The sequence below is a fragment of the Rattus rattus genome, chromosome 4 (genome assembly GCF_011064425.1).
Source record: "Rattus rattus isolate New Zealand chromosome 4, Rrattus_CSIRO_v1, whole genome shotgun sequence".
NCBI classification, from domain to species: domain Eukaryota; kingdom Metazoa; phylum Chordata; class Mammalia; order Rodentia; family Muridae; genus Rattus; species Rattus rattus.
Genome location: NC_046157.1, coordinates 10,627,859 through 10,653,731, shown reverse-complemented (window position 1 = coordinate 10,653,731; position 25,873 = coordinate 10,627,859). Strand labels below are relative to the sequence as shown.

The 25,873-nt window shown below is 38.7% G+C and overlaps 1 protein-coding gene across 6 annotated transcripts in view; it reads right to left on the bottom strand.

The window, feature by feature from the left end:
- Nucleotides 1-25,873, bottom strand: part of Tp63 (tumor protein p63) — a 197,094-nt gene that overhangs the window by 110,929 nt on the left and 60,292 nt on the right. For all 6 annotated transcript variants that reach the window (XM_032899239.1, XM_032899243.1, XM_032899245.1 and 3 more), the window contains exons 2-3: nucleotides 17,036-17,164; nucleotides 16,162-16,294 (exon numbers count right to left, since the gene is read on the bottom strand). In XM_032899239.1, coding sequence (XP_032755130.1) covers nucleotides 16,162-16,294; nucleotides 17,036-17,164 — 262 coding nt within the window. The remainder of the gene's footprint in view (nucleotides 1-16,161; nucleotides 16,295-17,035; nucleotides 17,165-25,873) is intronic.

The window sequence follows — 25,873 nt, the reverse complement described above, 5'->3', positions numbered from 1 at the left end:
CTGTGTTAGACACTTCTGATGTTAGTATAATTCCTAGCACTTTCCATACATGTTCTGATTTGATATTCCAGCCCAAGAGGGAGCTTATTGTGATCCCCACTTTACAAATGAGGAAGATACATGGGATGATTACATAATTTGTCTGATGTCATATAACTTGGAAGCAGAAGACCAGGACTAGACAGGTCACCAGAAGCCGCATTAACTAGCTTTTGTGCTGAATTTACAATGGAACTTCTCCATCCATCTGTGTAAACATACTTCTGAGTTCAATCCCCTAAGCCCACATAGCAGAAGGAAAGGATTGACTCCTGCCATTTGTTGCCTGACTTTGACAGATGCTGGTGGCATATACATGACCATATAAGCTCACAGACAAAAAAGATTCTAAAACTCATAGTTAGTTACTATTCTACCCAGGGTATTTCAACACAGAGCCCAGACTACTTAATTTTTAAAATCAATATCTAATATTGAAATAGTATGTAATTCCCTTGATATATCAACACACTATAGTATTTTCACATTGCCATACAATTCTTTAGAAAACCTATCATCTAGATTTGAATATTAATTCTTTAGTGACAAAGCAAAATTGGAGTGGGTTAGTGATATGTGTCAGTCCCCAGGGCTCAGTTCACGCAGTTAAATGCTTAGAGATTTTATACTCAGAACATAGCTTCTGTAGCTTGTTTCATGTACTGCAATCTGCTTTCAAGGACGCTAATATTTAAGCATACTTTTCTAGTCAGCCAGCAAAGGTTTGTTTCCACGGGCCCTCAGTCAGTAAAGCAACTTGTAATCTATGTGACACAGACTAATATGTCTGGTTTATCAGCCATGAGCTGATCTTCTTGATGGGTACAGTTGGCATCATGGCTCTGCAAGAGAAATGATAGAACCAACACCAGACTTCAGGTCAACTCAGGAGACTCTGAAGATATTCGAAAAGCGAAAATCAGCAAAGACAATGCCTTAGTTCATCCATGTTCAGGTTTCAATTGGAACAATCTATCAATGCATCTTATATAAGACTGAACTACAATTTCTACTGCACAAGCCAAGAAATCAACATACTTTCTCCTTTTAGAGAAGATGGATGTGATTCATTTTATTTTATGTGTATCATGTTTCACTTGCACTGCGCGTGTGTACTGTATATGCTTGGGACCTATGAAGGCTAGACTGAGAGATTGGATTCCCCAAAACTAGAGTTCTAGATGGCTATGAACCACCACATGAGTACTAGAAACTGAACCTGGGTCCCCTGCAAGATCCCCACCCCAACTCCCACTTCCCTGAATATAAAAAACACAAACCATCTCTACTTGGGTTAGAAACTGCACACAATCAGGATAAGAAAATGATATCACCTTGAAGCTAAGGAAGAGGACAACCCCACAGGAAGACCAACAGTCTCAATTAAACTGGTTGCCCGAGATCTCTTAGACATTGAGCCACCAACCAAGCAGCGTACATTAGCTGATATGAGGCCCTGGACACATATACATAGGAGAACTGCCTGCTCTGCCTGAGTGAGAGAAGACACACCTAACCCTTGAGAGACTAGAGAGGCCCCAGGGAGTGGGGAGGTCTGGTGGGATGGGGTATGGGGGTAGGAGTTGGGGGAAGGGCGATAGGATGAGGAACTGTGGGAGGGCAGACCAGGAGGGGCCTAATGACTGGACTGTATAAACTGATTAAAGAATAATAATAATAATTAAAATAAATAAATATATATTTAAAAAGAAAATGATCTCAGTCAGTATTGTATTGCTCAAGATGATTTCTTTCTTTCTTTCTTTCTTTTTTTTTCTTTTTTTTTTTTTGGTAGAATCAAATAAAGAAACCGTTCAAATTATAAAAAAGGGGGAAAAACACACCAATTCTTCAGCTATGGCCTCAGAGGCCATTGGTCACCGAAGGTGAGTTTGGAAGCATTGGGGTTCACAGGCATGATGCTTATCAGACATTTTTTGCATACTTTTGCGTGGCTTGGTGTATGATGACTGTAATTTAGATCTTTTGCTTCACACTGTATCATTTGCTGACCCAAAGGCATCAACCAGCAAAGAAAACTTACAGTAAATAACTTCATAAAGGCAGCTGTAGGGTGCAGCGGGAAGGACAGAGAAAGGTGTGCAATGGGAGGAAAGTTACAACAAAAAGGCTTAATCCTGTCACCCCTAGAACAAATGCAACCCAGAAAAGAGTTGCCTCTGAATGAACGGAAGAAGGCAGCGTGGGCTTAATCGCTTTCCCTTTGTTCTTTCCTTCTGTGGCTAGGTCTGTGCACTCAAAGGAAAAGCAAAGGCAGGAGATAGTTGAGTGCGTCGTTTACTACTTAAAACAGCAACGTGATTTATGCCTTTAGAGTGTTTCAATTTCAGAAGAAATCTGAATGAGGAGATAGTCTGTAGAAAGACATTCCAATGAACTGGTTAGGCAGGTCCTTGTTTGGAAGGAACACTGCCTGGGGCTGGCCAGGGAGATAGAGGCAGCTTCAGTGAGGGAGTGGAGAGCCACAGAATGTACCTACCTCTCTTTTCCACCACTCCAGACAGGACTCACGTTATGACTTAATCTTTACTAAGGCGATCTGTTGCTGCCCACCATACCCTCGCTGAAGACAGACTGGGAGCCAGGCATTTTCTCAGATAGAAAAAGTGACTTTTATTTTAGGTTTTTGAAACACTCACACACACACACCCCATCCCCACCACTGGAAAAATAACAAGATGTTATTCGAAAATCTCTAGATTTTTAGGTCATGCAGGTGTTACTTAGAAGAGGTTTTGTTTTAGCAGTGGTTCATCTAGGTTCTGCCATGCCCACATTACCTCACTGGAGGTGTCCCAGTCACAAAGAAATCAGAAGCAAAGAAATGGCAAATGTAGCTGTCACCAAGCATGAGAGAAATGAGTATGATGCAGCTGGAACCTGCGATCTGACTTACCCCTAAGGAAATTAAATCCTGAGGGAAAAGTGAAAGGTGTTCATCCACAGACAACCATCAGTGTCAGCAGGGTGGAGTCTAGAACCCAAGACTTATGACTCCCAGGCCAGAGTTTCTTACCCAAATTTGACTACTACAGAGGTCTGTATGCTTTTAAACATGCTTTATATCAGAGAGCCTCAAACTGAAAATGTTTCTCATGGCAGGCAACTGCCTAAGAGCTCAATCTTAAATATGATGTATCTTTTATTTTGAGGAAGACAGAGATAGCACATTGGGCTGCTTGGTTCTTTTATCAACTATTCACAAAAAGGATGGGTTTTCCAAACCCTCCCGAGCTTTCCCTGCTGGGTCAGTTTCAAACACTGGAGCTGTCCCTGTTTCTAATGGTGTGGTGCATGTCTTTAACTCATTCCTTTCCTCTAGTGTAGCCATCACTCCAACTGGATTGCCCCAGTAAAGCTCCATCTACCCCCAAATAATGGGCTACCACGCCCAAATATCTAAGGTAGAGGTCACTTTACCAAGCCACATTTTATAAGGCCATCTAGTTCTGGTTTGAAGAGAAGCGAGTGGCAAGGTTGAAGAGGAAAGAAAATCGTGATTTTATTTCTAATGTAGTTTCTGTTTCGCTATCCTGTAGCACAGGGTCACCACAGTCGCACATGAAAAATACCTGCTCACTTTCCACTAATTTAAGAAGATGTGGCAAGAAATGACTTAAGTAATATCCATTAAGTGCGCTCAGCTTCTTGGCAGGATGGTGAGTAAATGCAAAGGAGCTGGACCTGTTCCTTTTTGCTATTGTTGCTGTTTTGATTTTTTTTTTTTTATACAGAAGAGAACCATACATCTCTTCTAAACACAAAGAATATGTTTAACAGACCAAAGAGGCAGCACACTCATGGAGTTGCAGGCAGGCTACTTCCGGTGGGCACCTGGAGTGGAGCATCAAGGGAAGTGGAGCATCAAGGGAGTGGCGGACACTAGGACAGTTCTCCACAGGTGTGTACAGTGCACATGGAAGGCGTGACTGGTATGCACATCTACGGTTTTCCTTTTGCCCTGGAGAGGTCTCTGTGGCCCTTCTGATCAGAAATAATGCCCTCAACCATTGGTTTTCCTTAGCTTCATTTTATCTCTCATGCCTAGCACTCCATCAACATGGTTCTTGTATCATAGTTAGTGAGATGCATAATTATTCCTCTTATGATATTGAAACTAAGAGAACTAAAGGAACATTTACTTTTATCTCTGTTGCTACCTGAGTAGTCTATCCTCAGTGATGACGAGGGACTAATTGTAAAGGCAGACTGGGTCAGTGGCCTCAACACTGGTTCTTCTTTGCAAATAGCCAGAGAGGGCACACAGGAGACAGGCATGTGCAGTCTCCTTACAGCTGTCCGGCCTTCTACTAGCTGTTGATGCCCAGCTGAACAAGGACGTGGTTTACAGACATAACTCTTCTCTTACACTGACCCGTCTCGGCTATTTGTCCATTGTTTCATTCTTTTCCTTGCTTGTAGATTTTTGGGCGGATTTCGTTGATTTCTCAGATGCACTTAAGAGGGGCTTCTCATTAAAGGTCCCATGGTGGTCTTTGTGCTTCAGTTTCCGGGAAACTGCTTTCCTGTTTTGTGATGAAGTGCTCACAGGGGAGCCCAGAACTGTGCATTCTACGCAAGGGTCCTACCAATTGAGCTGTATCCCTCCCCTTCCAGGAAAAGCTCCAAATTGTCAACTGAGTCACCAGGTGACTAATGTATTTCCATTCTTTGTAAGCATTGCTACTCATTGCCTTACGTTCAGGGTTTGATGTACTTGAGCTAAATCCTGGTCTTGAGTCACTCCCGTCTCCAGGAATATTCTTTTTTTCCCCTTTAAATAGCAGTATTTCTTCAGCTTTCCAATAGAAACAAGCTTATTGGAATTCCTGATGGTGTCACATGTAGAGTTTCCCTCCTGTTCTCAGCTCTTTCCTCAACGAGGGCTGTTTGGAGAAGTCCCTCCCCTCAGAACTTGGAAGTTCCTTGGAAGAAGACATTTTTTTATTGGCATTTATTCAGTTATTTCGCAGACTCAGCATAGCTACAGGTATCAGCCTGATACTGGACCACTAAACCGCTCACTGCCAGAAAACACTATTAACTTACAGTACCTGGTAAAGATTGTCCCTGGAGTGACAGCAGTCACTACACACTGACTGAACTGGCCTATTTCTGTAGGAAAAGCACATTAGTTACTATCATTGTAGAAAGGTGTAACAGCCGCTAGAGCACTTCCCAAGTTCCCTTAATCTCTTAAGAGTTTTCCAAGCTTTTCAGGTTGAAACTATATTCCCTGGCGGGAGGAAAGCCAGTATGGTATTTTTCCTTGCGAGTCAGCAGGCTAGGGTGTCAACCTGCTAACATTTTTAAGACAATGCAAGGTCACCATCAGCTTCCCGTGTCTGCTGAAATCCCTGTCTGTTTATCTGTCCTTTTCAACTTCTTCACTGTGAATCCAGACACACTGAGCACAGTGTCTTAAGTAACTTTGCTGAGGTTACCCCCCAGACAGGTGTTACGGAAACTATTCCCCTGGGGCTATCATTTCCAACCCTCCCTCTGCAGTAGGAGAGGGAGGGAGGGAGGGAGAGAAGGAAAAGGGTTTCTTTTCAGATTAAACACCGGGACTGCAAACACCTTCCCCTAGGCAATACATTCTCTGCCAGTGTGGGCTGCAGTTTACCCAAACACCAAAGCAAAAAGCAAACAGTCTCTTTTGTACGGGAAGAGCCGTCAGCTGTCAAGTGATATTTGTGAATTTCTAGAGAAGAAAGAAAGAAAAGAAAACCCTTGCCCTTATTTTATTAAGCAGCCTGTTTGTTCAAGGTTGAAATGCATATGTGTGTTTAAGGTAAAGTCGCTCCCTTGGCACTCCTGAACAAAGTGATGTCTTCCCATTGGCTGGGTCATACAAAGAAGAAAAGAGAAAAACAGTCTGCTGTCGGAGACATCTGAATTCCGTCTAAACTAAATGTAGAGTGAGCGTCCCCATAAGCAGCAAAGGAGATTACACACAGACTCATAGGAATGGCGAGGGCGCTTTTTTGTTTAGTGAAATGCTTCCTTGCTGCCACATTTCAATTATGGTCGCAGAATGAATTCTACAGCCCACCAGCTGAGTAGACAACTAGAGCTTCTTCAGGAAAGTTAAGAAGTGCTGGAGGGAAAGGAGAAAATGACATAGCCATTCCTGTGCCCAGGATGAAGGCTGTACACTATACATGTTTTTCTACCATGGATTTTCCACACTGTCCTTGTCACAGACAGTCTGCTCTTGCATTGATTAGCTGCTCCAGTTTCTGAAAGGACTTATTCTTTTCAGCTAAAATATCTATCCTTATGAATTCTACAGATAACTTGGCAGAAAAGAAAGGAGACACTAAAGGAGACACTCCAGCATGGTGCACAAATTACCGGACACTTCAGTCTCCTACAGATATTTGTATTTTTTCCCTAGAAGATACTGTATCACCAAAATGATGTCCAGTTTGTAAGCACTCCTGCACAACTAACTGAAATATAAACAGAGAGCAACAATAATAAAAGAAAAAATTCCAGGAAATAAGCCCATTTTGTAGACGATTTTACCTAGTAATTATGCACCTAAGCATCTATCATAAGAGAACATCCATATCTAAACATTTTCTAAAAGATTCTACCAACAGAAAAGTTAAAATGTGGTTAAGTCTGAACAACCAGTATTATAGTAATTAAGTGTGTGTATGTGTGTGTGTGAGTCTCTCTCTCTCTCTCTCTGTCTCTCTGTCTCTCTGTCTCTCTCTCTCTCTCTGTGTGTGTGTGTGTGTGTGTGTATGTGTGTGTGTGTATGTGTGTATGTGTATCAGGGGAAGTAAATAAGATCTATAACAGAAAAATAAAAGAGGGTTTTATAAAATGTATTTGTAATTCTCCAGCTAGGGAAGCAGGAGCACATTCTATCTGGAACACCCAGTGACCATACCTATCAGAATACCAGAAGAATTTCCAACCAGGCAGCACATGGCCACAACACTCTCCCTAGAACCAAAGAGGACAACAGAAACCAAGGAGACAATATACTCACTCAACAAAACAATTCCAGACATCAGCAAGAATTACAATCTTTGCAAACCCAGATGCCCAGACTCCAGCATAAAAATATAATCAATAACAGCTAGGACAATGTGTTTTCACTAGAACCCAACAACCCCACCATAGTACATCCTGAGAACTACAAAACAGCTGAAGCATAAGAAAACACCTTAAAATTACCTTTATAAATATGATAACGGTTCCTAAAATGAAATAAACCCTTTTTAAAATTCAGTGATAACACCGATAGTGAAAGCAATTCCAGAATATTGAGCAAGACCTGAAAATAGAAATAGAATCAAGGAAAATCCAAAGTGAAGGAAATCTAGAAATGAAAAATCAAGAAACTTGGATAGGTGAATCAGCCTCACCAATAGTATACAAAATATGGAGAAGAGAATCTCAGGCATGATAGAAATAAATGGATACTTCAATCAAGGAAAGTGCTAAATCTAAAATAAAAAATATTCTGACACAAAACATCCAGAAATCTGTGACACTATGAAAACAAAATTCTAAAAATAATAGGAATACAGGAAGAAGAAATACAGATCAAAGGCACAGAAAATATTTTTGGGAAAATATCATAGAATACAATTTCTCTAATCTAAGGAAGGAGATAGCTATCCAAGGTAAAAGAAACATACAGAACACCAAATAGACTGGACAGAAAAATAAATTCCCCTTGGTACATAATATTCAAAATACTAAGTGCATAAAACAGAATATTAAAAGCTGCAAGTGAAAGAGACCAAGTAAATTCACATTCGCAGACCTGTTAGAATAACCCCAAGCTCTCAAAGGATGCTCTAAAAGCCAGACAGGCCTTGTCGGATGTTCTACTTTCTCTAAGAGCCTACAGATGCCAGACCAGACTACTATATCCTGTAAAACCTTCAATCACAATGGGTGGAGAAAATAAGACAAACGACGAACAAAAACAAAATCAAAGCCCATGGACAAGGCCATATACTTTTAGCATAAAATTCTGTCAGGCTTTCAAAGAAGAGTTAAAGTCAACACTTTTTAAATTATTTCATTTCAAAAATGAATCAAAACAAACAAAAAAATCCATGAAGGACTATGGATTGTGGCTCAATTATTTTTAATGACACAGTTACACTGATACTCAGGTGACATAAAGACTCAACAAAGAATGAGAATTATAGAACAATTTCCTTTATGAACATAGACACAAACATATTTAATAAAACATTTACAAGAGACTTAAAATTCCATCAGTAGCCCTCCTATACACAAATGCAGACAGAGGGGAAAAAAGATCAGGGAAATAATATCTTTCAAAATGGTCTCAAATATTATAAAATACCTTGCGGTAACTCTAACCAAGCTAGTGAAAGAATTACATGATAAAGACTTTCAGACATTGAAGAATGAAATTGAAGATAATATCAGAAGATGGAAGGATCACCCATGCTCATGGATCAGTAGGATTAATATAGTAAAAATGCCCATCTTATCAAAAGCAATCTACAAAGTCAATGCAATTACCACCAAATTCTAACACATTCTTCATCGATCTTAAAATAACTATTTGCAACTTCATGTCGAAACAAACAAATGAAACAAACAAAACAAATGAAACTAAATAGTCCTGAACAATAAATGAATTGCGGGATGTACCACCTTTCCTGATTTCAAGTTGTACTACGAAGTAATAAAACTACAGTATTAAAACAGTATTACTACTTTAATAAAAACAGTATGGTATTGACATAAAAGCAGACATGTTGATCAATGGAATAGAATTGAAGTAGCAATACAATGACTCCTAATGACATCATACTATACTCATGGATCGGGGCTTTGCTCAGCCATCAGAAAAACCTCTTCCTGTAGCAGATGGGAAGAAATTCAGAGACCCACAGCCAGATATTATGCAGAGAATGAGAGACCTCCAAATCCTCAGCCCTAAATATATGTCCCCATCAAATCTTTTGCTTTGGGGCTCAGGGAACCCCACAGAAGAAGGGGCAGAGATGGTATAAGATCCAGAGGAGATAGAAGTCATTAAGAAAACAAGGCCCTCTCAATCAACAGGATTGACACACATATTGAACTCACAGAGGCTGAGGCAGCAAGCTCAGGGCCTGCAAGGGTCTGGACTGACTGGCATCCTAGGGTTGATAGGAGATATGACACATGCACTTCTTCTTCTTCTTCTTCTTTCTTTTTTTTTTTTTTTTTTTTTTTTTTTTTTTTTTTTGAACTGGGACCAAACCCAGGGCCTTGAGCTTGCTAGGCAAGCACTCTACCACTGAGCCAAATCCCCAACCCCGACACATGCACTTCTAAGCTTCTATACCTAACCTAACACCCAAAGTAATCTCCAAGTGATAACCACTTACACATGAAAAGTGAGTTTTCCCCTAGCGAGTCTGACTGGAGGAACAAACTATTCTAAAGGGCAAGTTTCATGCCCAACTGTAAATGGTCAATGAAAAATGAACTCAATGGCACCATTGGATGTAGCTTGTCTCAAGTCATGTCAGGACTTTTCCTTTTTGTTTTGTAAAATTTTATCTTATTATTCTTTATTTTAATATGATCTTATTTATATATTTTTCATCTTTCTTTACCATACCAGTTCTTTGCATTTATATTATGACTCCCCATTCAATGTTCCTATGAGATTTCTGAGTGTGCAAAGAGATAGGTCCCTGTGCCTTCTTTTAGACTGCTTTCCTCCGGTTTGCTTGTATTGTTCAATTCTGATGGTTTAGCTTTTGTTATATCTTTTTTAAAAATTATAAATATCCTTTAGAAGCCTGCTTGTTTTCTAATGAAATAGAGAAAGGGGGTGAATCTGGATGGGAGACGATATAGTGAGGAACTCGAGAAGTAGGAGGTTAGACTAGTGAGAATATATTTTAGAAAAAATATTTTCAACAAAAGGAAAAAAAATCATGACTTGACTCAAAATATGTTTTTCATCTAAAAAGAAGAGTATAAAAAATTTCAATGTTCATACATATTATCATGACATAGGGACATACATGCTTTTGGGAGTATATAAAATTCTTAAATTTATGGTTTTAGAAGTAGATAAATTTATTACTATTATTTTTAAAGCACAACCTATATACTGTATTTAAAAAGCTTATATGCAAAGTAGATAAGTGACCACAAAAAAATAATAGCAAGTGATTGGTTCTATATTTTTACATGTAAGGAACTCTGAAGGAAGCAAATTACCACAATTCTCCTGGGTAAAGACATCTGTTATTAGACTTTTCTATACAAATGAGGAAAGGAATGTGGGGGTACATGTTACTGGAGTCTCTGTGGAGCTCTGAAGACAAAGCCAACACCAGTTGTTTTTATTACAGATCCCATGATACAATTTAGCAACAAAAGGTAAATCATGAAGTCCTATGTAGCAAGGTATTCATTGAACATTTTTGAAAGATTTTAACCAAATCTAATTTCACTAATTGAATCAGTTACCTAAATGACCAGACAAGAGTGTAGGTATTGTAGGGAAGAGGTAGGTATCAAAGGATAGGAGTGGGAATCATGTGGGAAAGACTGTAGAGGTCTCCTGGAAGCCAGGAAAGTGAAGAGAAGAAATGGTGCAAGGCTTAGTCAGCAGAAAACACACATCTTAGAAGCCTGGAGACGAGGGCACATAGCAAATGACGAATGATTACTTCTTGCCTAGCTCATCAGAACTTTTTGAAGCCAGGATAGGGCATGTGTGTAAGGTTCTAACTCCGGTCTGACTTAAGTTACTCAGGGTAATTTCTGTGAGCAACTTCAAAATAGGTTTCTTTTTTCAGAGGGTATAAACTTAATATATATTTAAATAGTAAAACTTGGCAGAGGAAGACTTAAAACAGCATATATACCAAAAGCTGTACAGACTTGATTCTCTAATATTATAATGTTCTTGTGGTTCAAATTGCATTCCACGTGAATGTATTCATGTGCGCATGTGCACTGGCAAGCTGAGGCAGAGGAGAAAGACAAAAAATCAAGTGTAATTTAGAAATTCCCATAGATTCAGGAGTCTGAATGAGAGTTTAGGCTGTCTTCTTGCTCTGCTTAAAAGCATAGGTGTTGTTTACCTTTAAAAAAACATTCTGGTACCTGATAGATAGTAAGTTAAGTTCTATCATTTTCTTAGCAATACACAATGAGAATTATAGTTTTCCCCTAAGCAAGAGCACCAGAGCTGAAAGAACTCTACTCAAAACTAGCCCATCTTCTTTTGAATTCACTGCTTAGGGAGTTGAAAGTGAAACCAATGCCAGTTTCTGCTGTAACAGTCAGTGTCTGGTGATGTGCACCTATAGTGCAAAGAGGCTAAGAGATTGCATATTCCATTCTACATTCTTTTCTATGTTACTTCTATATGGATGACAACATATAAAACTGAGATTCTTCGAGGGCTACTACACTCTGCAAAGACAACTAAAGAAAAAACAGGTAAACTGAAACATTTAGAACAAAGAAGTCAAGTATTCTAAAAAGGCCAAATAAATGGAACAGGAATGATGGGATGAACAAACAAAATAACCACAGTCAAGAGAACACATCTTCTATTACATATGAATGGTGTGCACAGCAAAAAGGGCACAGATTGTCATAATGCATGTAAATAATCCAATTGCATATTATTAAGAGAAACTGATTTCAAATACAATGATAAGAAAAATGATGAAGGAAAGACTCCTCAGGTAAAAAGCAAATAACTAGAAATTTCAGTTCACTGAATTATTGCTCAAGACAAAGTAGACTGACAAAATACACTGGCAGAAATTAATAGAAGGATTCTACAATTATAGAAAGGGTCAAGTCACCATGAATATTACGAATCTTAGATTATCATGTTCCCAACACGTATGTAGAAAACACTTGAGTATTTGACAAAGGAGAAAGATCCATACTTACTGCTTGAAAATGTCAACACTGTAGACAACGAAACAGGAGACAAAAAACCAGAAGGATGTGGGACTCTATAGTTCCAAAAACCAGCTGGATCCAGTTGCTACTAGAGAACTTCCCACACAACAAAAGCAGAGCTCCTGTCTTATGAACACTAATGGATCAAATTTGAAGTCCCCCCAGAGTGTACACGTATTCAAAACTAAAGGGTAACTGAGAAACACATTAATCACATTAATGTCTCTAGATGCAGCTAAAGCAGTATCCATTGGGAAATTCACTGTTGTCATGCTAAAATCTCCGCAAGAAAACGAAGGAAATAATCAATTCCATGACACAAATTTCTATTGCGGCAGCTTAGACATTAACACTTTGATAAAGAGGTGGCTGTTGGTAAGAAAGAAAAAAGAGAAGCAGGTGGAAGAGGAAGAGGAATAAAACTACAAATAAGAAAACTGAGGATGAAGACAAGGAGAAGAGAAATAGAGGAAGAGATAGATCAGGAAGAGATGGATGAGAAAGAGAAAAGAAAGTTCAGGAAAAAACATAAGGGGAGGGGGGCTTGCAAAATAAAACCAAAGGCACTGAAGGTAGAAATGCAAGCCAGAAAATATGAGATTGGCCAGAGAAAACTATTATAAAAAAAAGTTGAAGTAAAATGTGAGGTGTTCTCCTGAAAGTTGAACAAAATCAGTAAGTCTCTGGTATTGAAAGTTTCCAACCTAATAAATGGATATGTAATTTTATATCTTGCTGATATTAATAGAATATAAACAATATTTCAAACAATTCTATGTGTATGGGCGCAGCAACTATGATTCAGTTAATCATTTTCTCAAAAACTATATTTTGTCCAGACTTGTTCAAGATAAATAACATGAAGAGTCTCACGAAGAAATTTAATATCTAGCTTCTGAAAAGGCCTACATGATTTTATTGGTAAATTCTACCAAATATGCAAAAAAGAATATCATTCTTTAGAGCAGTGGTTTTCAACATTACCAATGCTGCAACCCTTGAATACACGCTCTTCCTGGTGTGGTGACCCCCGCCCCCCGCCATAAAATTACTTCATTGCTACTTCATAACTGTAGTTTTGCTACTTGAATCTTTTAAAAAAATTTATTTATTTATTTCGTGTGTGTGGGTATACTGTCACTGTCTTCAGACACACCAGAAGAGGGCATTGGATGGCCATTACAGATGGTTGTGAGCCACCATGTGGTTGCTGGGAATTGAACTCAGGATGTCTGGAAGACCAGTCAGTACTCTTAACCGCTGAGTCATTCCTCTAGCCCTACTGTTATGAATCTTAATGTAAATATCTGATCTGTAGGTATTTGACATATAACTCCCAAGTGGGTTTCAACCCACAGGTTGGGAACTGCTACAGTGGAGCCTTTTAATTTCAGTCAGGGTCTGTGCTGGGAACATAATCTCAATCCTTTGGTAAAAGCATCTATGCTTTTAATAGCTGAGTCATCTCTCAAGCCCTAAACACTCTAGTTTTTAATGTTCAATTGTTTCTCATATATATATTTAGTAGTTGAAAAGTTCAACTTTATCTCTTCAAATTTCTGATATTCTTCAAGCTATGCTTTGATGATACCAGATTTCCAAATGTGAATTACATTTTTCCTCCCATTTAATCAATTTTATTCAATTTTCAAAGCCTAATCACAAAATCACCTTTTCTGTAACATATTGCTATAATTTCTTAGTTTGAATCAATCATTATTTTGTAATGTTTTTATAAAAATATACATATTTCTCAGTAATTTAAGAACAATTTTATCCTGATTTGCTTTTAATGATATTTCATGGTTTTCTCAAGGAAAAAATCATTGATTTCCTCATCTGCATCGTAAGAAGCAAGAAATTAAATATGTCTGGATTCATACACATGATGAAAGTTTTATGTAAATCAGGATCATATATAGGGTACTATGATAGGTGCTAAGACAGGTGGTATGGTCTATGTCTTTACCAAATTTCTCTCTCTCTCTCTCTCTCTCTCTCTCTCTCTCTCTTACACACACATGCATATATACATGCATACAACTTAGATATTAGTCTTTTAATAATGTAGAGCTGAAGACTTCTCATGTGTATCTGAGATGAATCAGTAAGCATTTAAAAATACAGAGCATTTTAGAAAATTACCAGTCAGTTTCCATAGAGAAAAATCTAATTTAATGTGAAGGATAAAAAATAAATACATGCAAAATACTTGTTTGGCCAGCATCCATCACTGAGGAGAATGTGTAACTGTTAATATTTAATTCATATTTAAAACATATTAAGACGTGCTTACACAGATCCAAAGTAATACAAATCTGAGAAATATAGCAATCTATCAAACAACAGAATCAAGGACCATTAAGGCACCTGAAAAATAGATTAAAATATGAATTTTTGAGACATTGTATTCACTCTCATTAACTATCTCAATAGAACTAATTTTCAAATCTAATTTTATAATTAGAAAACATATTCTAATTTAAAAGACATGCAGAATCTACAATTTAATACAACCTAGTTTAACATCAGCACTTTAATTTTTTTTGTTAATAACCAGAAGAAAACACCATGATTCCATTTCTTAGCCATATCAAAAATCAGGAAACCATAGGATGAATTTCTAAATTTCTGTCCTTAAGAATCTGACATGCCTCTTCCTGCCCATTATAGAGTTGTATTTCTTGTGTAGTGAAAAAAGAATTGGCTGAATTCCCAAGTTATTAAAATACTATATTGATGGGGAGAGTAATTTATGTGTAGACTTTAGAAAGTATTTAGCAATTAACCTGTAATGGAAACAAGAACGTCTGCTACGAAGCATGGAAAGCCCCACACAGCCGTACAGCAGTTGAGTGGGGCTAGGCATCTTAGAGTCTCTACTTTCTAATTTACACAGCACAACACTAATTACTGGCATCCAACTCACTGTTTTGCCAGGCCTGCTGATGATGCCTGCTATAATTTGGCCCCATCTTTGTAACTGCCATTCATATCCAAATACGTGTATAAAGAGATAAAGATAAGAATGTATTGGAACAAAACCAATATAGAAGTTGACAATTCATACTCAACTATAATTTATGACAATTGTAAATTCTTTTCAATTAAAGCAGGGGATCTAGAGGACAGTAAATGTCTTTATTTAATTGAATTCATTCTCTCTCTCTCTCCTTCCCTTGAGTTCCAACATACCAGTCTCCAAGTGCATTATTGGGCTTGTTTTTGTATTTTCTCTCAGGTAAAAGCCCACTGTGCATTCTTCCTGAACCCCTGCTTTGTGCTCTTGAGCACTCAAATGACAAACACGTAGCTCCTTATTCCTGAAAAGGCAGAGAAGTAAACGAGTATAGTGCTGTGTAATGCAAACTTTAATACAGGTTTTCCCCAAGGTTGTTTCAGAGGGATGGTGTTTAATGCCAGTGCATGTGTGGGGCTAGTGGCAGAGAAAGGACTCCAAGAGAAAGCAGGACAAAGCAGGCAGTGAGGGACAGATAAGAATTGGATAGAGGGTAGAAATGATAATTTGGAAGAGAATGTTTTCAACAACAAAAGAAAACAACGGAACATTCTGGAACAGTAGGAAACCAAGTACATCAGTGTGAACTACAATAGTGACAGAGACTGGGATTTAAAGGCTTGTGATTTTACACTTCCTAACTTTTTCTATCCTACGTAGCCATGTGTCAGAATAGGAAATCTCTTGAGTACAAGAACACACAACTTCCATAAGGCAGGTTCTTTGTCATTTGGAATTACCTGAGTGTTTTTCCTTTGTACAGGACCTGTTTCAAATTAACAGCAATACTCCTGACCTAGCCAGAGGTAGAAGTCACCAGTACGGTTTCACCATTTAATAAAGAGGTAGCAGACCTAGCATCCTAACATGAGGGACACTGTGGGAATGCCCAGAAAATACAGCTTATGCACCATGTGTGTTTCTTTGTGCTTTACTTCCTGATTATGTGCGTAGAACACAACACTAGAAGGATCTGGGCAGAATTCGATCCAGTGTCTGCTTGTCTACAAATATGGAAACCTCGTTGACATCACCTTCTCTAATTTAGGCTTAACATGAAGAACACCTCAGAAAAAAACAAACAAACAATTGATTTGTGGACAGCCTCACCCATACAGGAAGAGGAAGCTCATGGCACTCACCCACATGGGGTCACTGAGGTCTGAGTCTTGCATGCGGATACAATCCATGCTAATCTCAATCTTGTTTGTCGCACCATTTTCTGATGGTTCATCCACAAAGTTCAAGTCGATGGGCTGTACTGAGCATATAGGCCTAACACACGGAGGGAGGAAGGTATGGATTACCCATTGGAAGAGACTACAGCACATTTAACTGACTAGTAACAATGGATACTTTCTGCTTCAAGGTTGTCAAAGCCTTGTTTAGAATCAGGAACCCCAGGTTTGAATCTTGACTCAACCGTTTACCATTTGTAAAATCTGAGGAAGACCAAACTAAATCCTATTTCTCAAGTAGGAGCCATGATCTCTGTTGCATGACCTGCAGGCTAACATGGGTACAAAGGGTAGGGTGCTTCGTTCAGCTTCTATGAGTTCAGTAGTATGCAGTAAACATACTAGTGTTCCCTTTTTTTATCTTCGTGCTAACTGACTAAAATCTATTTTTGATTAAAAAATATTTCTTATAGAAACATTAAAGCAACTAGTAATTTGGGGTGGTTCACCTTCTTAGAGTATAAGTCTTCAAGCGAGAATAGTATTGACTATTGAGTGACAGACACTAGACACGTGAAGATGTTTGGGATTGTTGGTGGGGGCATTCAGAATATCTACAGTAATATTACTTTGCAGTAATGATTATCTTTTGGTTTGAAGTCTATAAAGAAAGAAAACTATTTTCAATGCACAGTTATTATTGGAGGCAATAACTTTCCAAATCTGTAACTTTTTAGAAACGGATCTAGACATATTCTGTAGTAAATTATATTTTAGCCATTTGGTATTACTTATTTTTAAGCAGTTATGGTACACTTCTTGATTATTTGATACTTACTGTTCCAGAAAATCCCAGATATGCTGGAACACCTCTGGGCTGAGGAACTCACTTGTCTGGGTGCTCTGCGACATGGCGGACCGGTAATAACTTTCTTTCCAGGAGAAATGAGATGGGGTTTCTATGAAACTTAAAAGGACAAAAAAAATGAAGCTAAGATTATAGTTTCTGTAATTGTGACCCTGCTAATTACATCAAAACAGAAACTATCTGGAAAACACCAATGAGTCTATAAAGTCACACAGCACAGTTTCTAAGTTTCGCAATTGATGATTTTTTTTTAAGAGAACATCATGAGCTGCATTCTGCCCTAAATAAAATAAGACAGAAGTTCCACTGCTAGACAATCAAGTCTTTTTTTAAAAAACTCAAATCCATCTCTCTTAATTAATAGCATTGTTATTGTATGCTGTGCTTAAACTTTCCAACATAGCACAGATTTCAAAAAGAAAATAAACACCCCTTCATTAAGTCTGAGGGCAACTCTGACCGACCTATCATTAAACCTATTTTATAAGTGCTTCAACTGATTATCTGCCCATTCTGCCTCCAGCAGGTAAGAAGGGGCATTGAAACACAGAAGTGATTTCAGAGAACTAAAATTTCACCCTCAGATTAATAACTTCTCACATGACTACAATTTCAGCATAGCACTCCAGGACAATAAACGCAAGCTGCTGGACTTACGGCTTTCTTTGTTTAATCACTAGTTGCTTACCATGGTGTGTGGAGGTGGTGCTTAATTAGAGTTAGAATTCCAGTTAACTAAAGGATAAACAAACACCAGGGTACTGGGCCAATTAATGCCACCTCAATTTGTTCATCTTACTGCTCAGTCCCCAAGTATACTTTCTTTTTTTTTCAATTCAACTTTCATCTGTTTATCTAGAGTGAAATTCAAGCTTTCTCAGTTGATCTATTCTCCAAGTCTGAACTTTATCTGCCTAGATAATCTGGGTAGTGATTTGCTATAATGATCAGTAGGCTAATTTTACCTCAGAATGAAATTAGTTATGCTCTTAAATCATTGATATTCATATAAGAAAGAGTCAAATTAATAGCATACAAGGACAATCTTCTCTTTCCCCTTTCAAATGTTTATTCTATGTTTTATTTACAGGGTAACAGAGCACAGCACTGAGTTTATTAACAAATGATTACCAAACTACCTCATCAACACATTTATTTGATCAGGTTAAACCTATAGAAATAATGAATAAAATATGCATTCCTCACCCAGAAGCAAATGGCTTTTAGAAATAAAGAGTGAGTCTGACTGTCTCACTACTCTGGGAGGTCATGATGGAGAAGAGAGCAAAACAAATCCATAATGAACATGTATAAACAGTTCGATAAGATCATGAGATGTAGGTTTTGCGTGACCATAGAAAGAGATAAGTGGCTGACAGGAGAATTAGCCAGAGCAGGAGGAGCTGATGTGCAAAGAAGATAGAGTAGCAAGGTCAACCAGTAGTCTGTCTCTTCCACATCAGGCTGCAGGTGAATATGAAATGCTGAGGTAGACAATAACTAGGTGAAATTATTTAATGCAGCTCTATGTTAATTCTATGTATTAAATGTATCCAGAATGCTGGGCTGTGCAATCAGTGAGGATGTGATACTTGCATGCCATGTCAAAAGAAGCAGAGGCGCTAGGACTTAACCTGAAAGCTAATTTTTTGTAAGTGATTCTTTAACGATTTAAATTTTCATTGTAATCATGTGTACACATGAGCATCTGTGAGGTATATGTCCATGACTGCAGGTATCAGCTGAAAACAGAACGGACAACTGAATCTCTTGGAGAGGGACTTACAGGTGATTGTGAGCTTCCAGTAATGGTTACTGGGACACAAACTGCAGGATGGACGGCTCTGGACCAATGAGCCATTTCAGTAGTTCCTTTATAAGCCATTTTAAATCAACTACAATTTTTAATTCAAGATAATTATAGATTTATAAGTAATTACAATAAATATTATACAATAAGATTCACAAATCTTTTCCAAAATCCTCAGTGTCACAAGTTTGTGTGTGTACATGTAGGTGTGTGTGTGTGTGTGTGTGTGTGTGTATGTGTACGCATGTCCTTAAGTCTACATGTTTTTCACTGTTTAGAACAGTGTATCTACCTCCACAATGCTAACCAATCTGAAGCATATAATCAGAATATATATTTTACCAATATGTCTGGATATTGCCTAGTGGAAAGACTTAAAATGGTTGCGTAGCACATTGTGGTTAGCAGGCTATAAAAGACAACAGGAAGAGGACAAAATATTTATCCAATTCAAACTCTAAACTCTTTACAAATCATCACAGTCTGGTAAATGTGAGCCTGGGTAGGTCAGGAGATAAATGTAAGGAAACCAAGAAAAACCACAGTCTATATCCTCAGAGGCATTTCTTCCAATGTTGAGAATGCTTCTTCTTGCTAAACACTCCCGAAGCTGTAGTTAGCGTCTTCCTATTGCATCAGAAACTAAGATGCAAAGGGACTTGCCTAACTACCACATATATACACTAATAAGCTATCTAAATTAAACAACAGCAGCAACAACAACAACAACAACACCCCTCAAACATCATAGTATCGGTGGTAATGTAGTTTGACTCTATATTCCCCTACCATTTGCCAGCGGTGAACTTTGTAATTGAACCTGGACATAAATACACTAATATGGAGTTCATATGGAATACACTAATATGGAGTTGCAGATATGGCTCAGTGCTTACAAACATGCTTTCAGAGGACTCCAGCTCTCTTCCATTTCTGTCTGCTGGTATACATCACCTGTAACTCCAGTTCCAGTGGATCTGATGCCCTCTCCTGGGCTCTGTGGACACATGATATGGGGACGCATGGAGACACACACACACACACACACACACACACACACACACACACACACACACACTTATTAAGAAAGAAAAAGACAAACTCAAAAAGCAGTATCCATTTCTCTAGCCCTGCATAATTTGAGAGAAGTGTCACTTTCTATTAGTAACCTTTATCACACATATTCATAGACATTCCTATGTCACCTATACAATACATATTCATAGACATTTCTTTAAATTATACAATGCAGAACCAGTGGGGTGGCACCTGCATCCTCTAACACATACTCCTCCCTTCCAACATGTGGCTCCAGTCATTGCTTCTAGAATATGCTGTCCTTTGCTTTACTTTGTTAAATAAATTTTGCCTTAAACTGTGTGGATTTCTTACCTCTAATAGAGACATAAATTTAATAATGTAGACCTGGTGAAATATTGATGTCCAAAGGGAGAGGAGGAGATGAGAGGGAAAGGGAGATGAAGGGGAGGAAAAAGAAAGGATGGTGAGAAGAGGGGAGGGGAAGAGAGAGGAAAGGGAAGGAGATCAAGGTTTACATTATGACATGTTCAATTATCTCCTCTATAAAGAGAGCTGTCTTATTCCATAGATCAGAGTGCAAAAGACTATAGAGGAGGGGAATGGAGAGGTCATCCAGGACCACAGGGCAAGAAGGGTGAAGAGAGTCTTACCTATCTTTCAAGTCTTTGCCTATGGGTGAATCTCAGTATCAATTACTCATGCCACAATGGCTCCCTTCAAAGGTCTTTGTCAACTGAGTCACACCCAAGCACTGGAAATCTGAAGGTTTTGTTCCTTTTGTTTTTTTTTTAGAGTTTGCTGCTTTTTTTCCCCTAAAAAACTATCCTTTACCCTTATATTAATTCATTAAAGAACACTTTTCTTTGTGGAAGTTACTGGAAAACACCATGTGCTTTTGCTTTCCTGCCCCTGTAGAAGGCACCACTCCTAGCTTGACACTACTCATTTACCAGATGGAAAGGCTGGACTAAAACACCACACCAAACAACAACAAGAACCAGGCCAGCCCTGTTAGGCTCTAATTTGGCTCTTTCCTCACTGTCTTTAAAAATAAATTAGTCCATGAGCCACTAAGTCTTAACCATCCCTGGGCCACCCTCTGGTGTTTTAGCAACACCGTACTTATCATCTCCCCAATAGTATTAAAAAGTGGGAAATCATTTTAAAAACAAAGTCACCATATTTCCCTTTACAACATATAGAAATGTATATTCGAAGATAGAAATTTGCTTGATTATATACAAACAGGCCCTAATTCAGCAACCAGAAAAGATAACGTTTAGTAAGAAGCTGGAAACTAATTGCTGCTGCCAGGTTTTCTGACTCTAAGCACTCTTGACCAGGTCTCAATGACTTTGGTGGGAAGACGAACAGCTCTTCCAGGACCCTCCTCTCCAGCTAGAATCACACTGGAACTGACATAGGTTGAAGGATGTGCTGATGCCTAAGTCCTGGCTATGAAGGATGTGTAGTCTGTCAGGTTCATCTCCCCTCAATAATGTCACAGGACAGGTGAGGTTCCTACAGCATCAGCTTCCTCGAGATCCATCACTCTGCTGCTCTGTGGGCTTTTGAAAGCAGGAGGTTAAACTCCTGGGACTTTCCAAGCTTAATCACTTCCCAGCTATCATTCGAACTAATCGTTATGAAATAAGTTGAAAAATGAATCACACTAAATTACTAAATACACTACAATAAATATTGAACACCCATCTCTCCTTAATTGTTTTGCTATCTATCATCACTGTCCTTGAAATATGGTAGAATGGCTTAAAAGATAAAATTCTCTGTGAATTCAGTGCCATCCCTCTGAAAGAATGAGCATAATAGTCTTGGAGAAATGTTTGATGGGCAACCATATACTGAGACTCCAGGCTGTGGAAAGCCAGGCTGAGGAGTTAATGAATGAATGGGACATGTTGCTTTTTCAAAAGGTTTTCCCATAGATGTGATTAATAAAGTAACTAAATTTTCCCCATTTTTACCCTTTATCACAGCATTTTGTACACAAATTTCTAATTTCCCGACTGGACTATGACCTTCTGAGGGGCAGAAAAACCAACACAGGTCTTTCCTCTGGGTTTAAGCTCTGCTTGTCTGCAGGTTGGCAGCGGAGCCTTGGTGTGGATTAAGGTGCACTGTGTATGGGGCCTGCTTTTCCAGTTCTGCAGAGGCCCTCTAGCCTCAGAGAGGAGAAGCAGGTTATTCTCGTTCACTCAGGCAGTAAATGATAAAACTGGGACTTAATGCAAGATTGTGTTGCTTCAAAGTCATGCCTTACTAAATTACACATATAATGTCTAGTTTTCATTCCCCATAAAACTTTGGAATCATGGAACTTTAATATTTAGGAGATTATCATTAATGTTTTTAAAAAAACCTAATGAATCTATTTTATCACAATAAGCATTCCTTATCACAATAAGCTTGCCAGCAAGATGGACATGAAATAGCATTAAAAAGTAGTAATGATAAGTGAATAATATTTCTAGATTGTATGGCCCACTTGTAGTCTCTTGATGCCACAGTAACTGCCATCCAAGACCCTACACAGAAGTCCTGGTGGAAGAGATATAATCTCTGTCATCTATCAGACTACAATCAAGGTATGTTTACCAGGCTCAGAGGAGTCTGAGCTGAAGCTGGCCTACCAAGAAAAGATAAGAACAGTCCAAACCCTTCAGAGAAATGGACCTGGAGATAAAGAACTCTGCCAGGCCCAGTGTGGGTGGAATTTCACTGCCAATAAAATCAGAATTATTACTTTCAAGAGGTTTAGGAGAAGAACTTTAACTCCATTTTTTTCTCAGCTTGTTTTTAGGCACAAACAAAACAAAAGTCCCTGTGTCTGTAACAGAGCACAGGGAGAATCTTGAGTTCAGGTCCTCTTTCAGAATCCATTAGATATGTATTTCCTGGTCTTGTTTTGTCTTCTTACATAAAAAAATGAAATATATCTGGAAACAGAGAAATCTGTAACCTTTCTGTTCCAAGTCAGGTTATGTAGTAAATAAATTTATTTTCCAGTTTGGTTCCTAAGTTTTTTTATAAATACAGGGAAGCCAAGTTTATAAACCCTGTGACATCACCAGCAGGAGTTGACATTCACTGAGAGGGTCTCTGGATATGCCCTGAGAGTATTCCAAAGGCCTCAGCATCATTCCAGTGAGAGAAAGCATGGTGAGGAATGAGAGTCTACAAAAATACAGTCAACTTCTTTACTACTCAAGAGACTTTGATCACTCAAATTCTTGGGGAACCTCTCTAGATCTTCTATAATATAGCCTTCTGGTTGGCCTCTTAAGCATTTGAGATCACAGAATTCCTTTTATGTTTTTTAATCATAAACCCTTTGAGTTTAAAATAAAATCTTTGAGTTACTCTGTTATGATCATAATAGCACTATGAATATTAATGATAGTAATTATTAATATTTAGCTTTAAGGAGGCCAAAGAATACCTTGAAGCCTTCTGGGGCATTGTCTCTTTACTCTACCCACCAGCCACTAAAGGCCCCAAATGAATAAATTTATCCTTAGGATTGCACAAAATCAGTCTCTTTGAGCTAAGCTACTCTAAGTAAGTCCCATAAACATATTTGCTTCCTTAGAGGGCAACGTTTCTCTATCATCATGTCAAACAATGATCATGTGTCTCTTCTCACTCCATTTGTGATGGTGACTTTTGATTGTCACCTGAGCGGCTTAATAAACACTTAGGGGATTAGTGAAAGATAGCTCCAAGTATGACTGAGATAGTATGTCCAAAGAGTCTTCAGGAGGCCTCTGGTCAATCCAATGGGTTAATATCTTTTATATACATAAAATTATATATATACATATATATATATATATGATTTGTAATATAATTGCTTTATTGAGAGTCAATGTAAAGTATGAAGTAGGACATAGGTGAAAGGAGTAGGTTACTTCGGTATGTCCCAGAGCTAAATCTTGCTTTTTTTCTGTATAGTTATTTATTCTGTGTGTATGTGCTATACATATATGTGTATACCTGTTCATATGTATGTAGTCATATGTGTGTAGTGTATGGGTATGTGTATCTACATGTGTGTGGAGGCCCAAGTCTGATGGTGGTGGTCTTCCCCAATAGTTCTTCACCTTGTGCTTTAACGCAGTTCCTCTCTGTGAACCTGGGGTGCGTAGATAATGCCTAGTCTAGTCACATTCTCTGTTCCTGTGACCTAGGAGCTGCGACGATATACATCCAGGCTGTAACTTTCACCTGACATGTGCGTTCTGGGCATTTATTAGTTTTCCTATATGCTACTTGCTCAACCAGGCCTATCATCTGCTGAGCCATCTTCCTAGTCCTGTATACCTAGTCCTGCCCACCAAGAAGAAAAGCCAGTCTCAGACGCTCCTGTTACCAGGGTACAATGCCAAGTAGCTTTAGAGAAAATGGCAACTCCATGACTTTCTTCCATAGGATTCTGATTCGAATGATTGATACACTGAGACTAAGTGCCAAATCAGTCACCTTTTGTCTCTGTCAGGTGTTCAGTCATGACATCAAGATGAGAATTTAACACATCATTTACTCTGAATCAGAATCCCACATCAGCTTTACTCTTACCAAACAAAACTAGAACAGCAGTTATAGCATATCCTATGCCCCAATTTATTTCAATTTATCCTGATTTATGGAGCTTCATAATTGAAGGGATTCCTCCTACACGTAACCAAAGTGATTAAAATTAGGAAGAATCCCCCATATGTCCATTTCTCCTCTAGTCAGTCATTCATCATAGCTGGTGGCTGCCTTTTCCTTTCAGAAGACTTGCCTTTTCCTAGCACAAGCTTCCTTAAGGTCCATTTCTTCTCATTCCCTTCTTCCATGACCCTTCCCTGTGTACCCCAACACTACACAATTTTAGTTCTGTATACCAAAGGACAATTTGGAAACTGTTAATTATAAGAGAGCACCCCTTTCCTCTCTCACGTTTCATAGCCTCTAACTTTCCCATTTTGGCTTCCCTTCCTGTCGTTGATGCTTCTACCTTGAAGATAACATTTATTCCCTCTCTATAGCTCCCTTTGTATACCACACCCATTAACACTTCTCTTTGATGTCATCTCGCTTGCTGCCATTCTCTCTCAAACTATGAACCTATGCGATGACCAGCCTTCCTAGCTCAGAGCCTGCACTCATGGACTTAGTTCCCTCTTTGTCCTCATTCGTTTAGGAGTGGGGATATTCTTTGTCATTGTCACTAAGTCATTAGTGGCTTTTTCTTTTCTTTCCTGGTTAGAATGATATCCTATGCTGTAGAAGTTTTAGTAGGATTCAGGGATTGACCGTTGGAGACATTAGTCTTTCTGGTTGTACTTTTCAGTGAAGTAGCTGACAGAGAATGGGGGTCATGCAAATTCTTGTCACATTTGATCAGTGGGCTACAAGGATCAGTGCCAGGAGCTAGAGCCTAAAGAGCAGCTAACATCTCAGTGCTCCCATTAAAGAGGTGCCCACAATTTACCCAGAGAACATTGATTAATTTCATAATATCCTTTGAGGCAGACACCAACATTCTCAATCTTACAGATGACCCTGTGTGCCAGGTCATATGTGAGTCCTGAGAATGAGGATGCTGTTTCCTAGGACACGGTTTCAGAGTTCCTCGACTGCCATTCTCATCACTTACTAACTGTGTGAGTCAGGGAGACTTTGGTCTTCACGAGCTAGGAAGGGCCCAACCCTAAGCTAAGAGGGTACTTAGCCTTTTCAGTAAGAAGCAGGGAGCTTCACATTTCAAAGGTAAAGAGAATCACTGAGAGTACGGTTGGGTAAAAGCCAGTGTTTTGTCCTTCCCCTTGTAGCATTCTAATGCCAGAGATTACTGTAAGCCTGACTGGCTCACAGGCCTGACAGGCAGGTTGAAGGCAGGAGGGCCCGAGGTTCAAGGGCGTCGTGAGCAATTTAGCAACACCTTTTCAGGA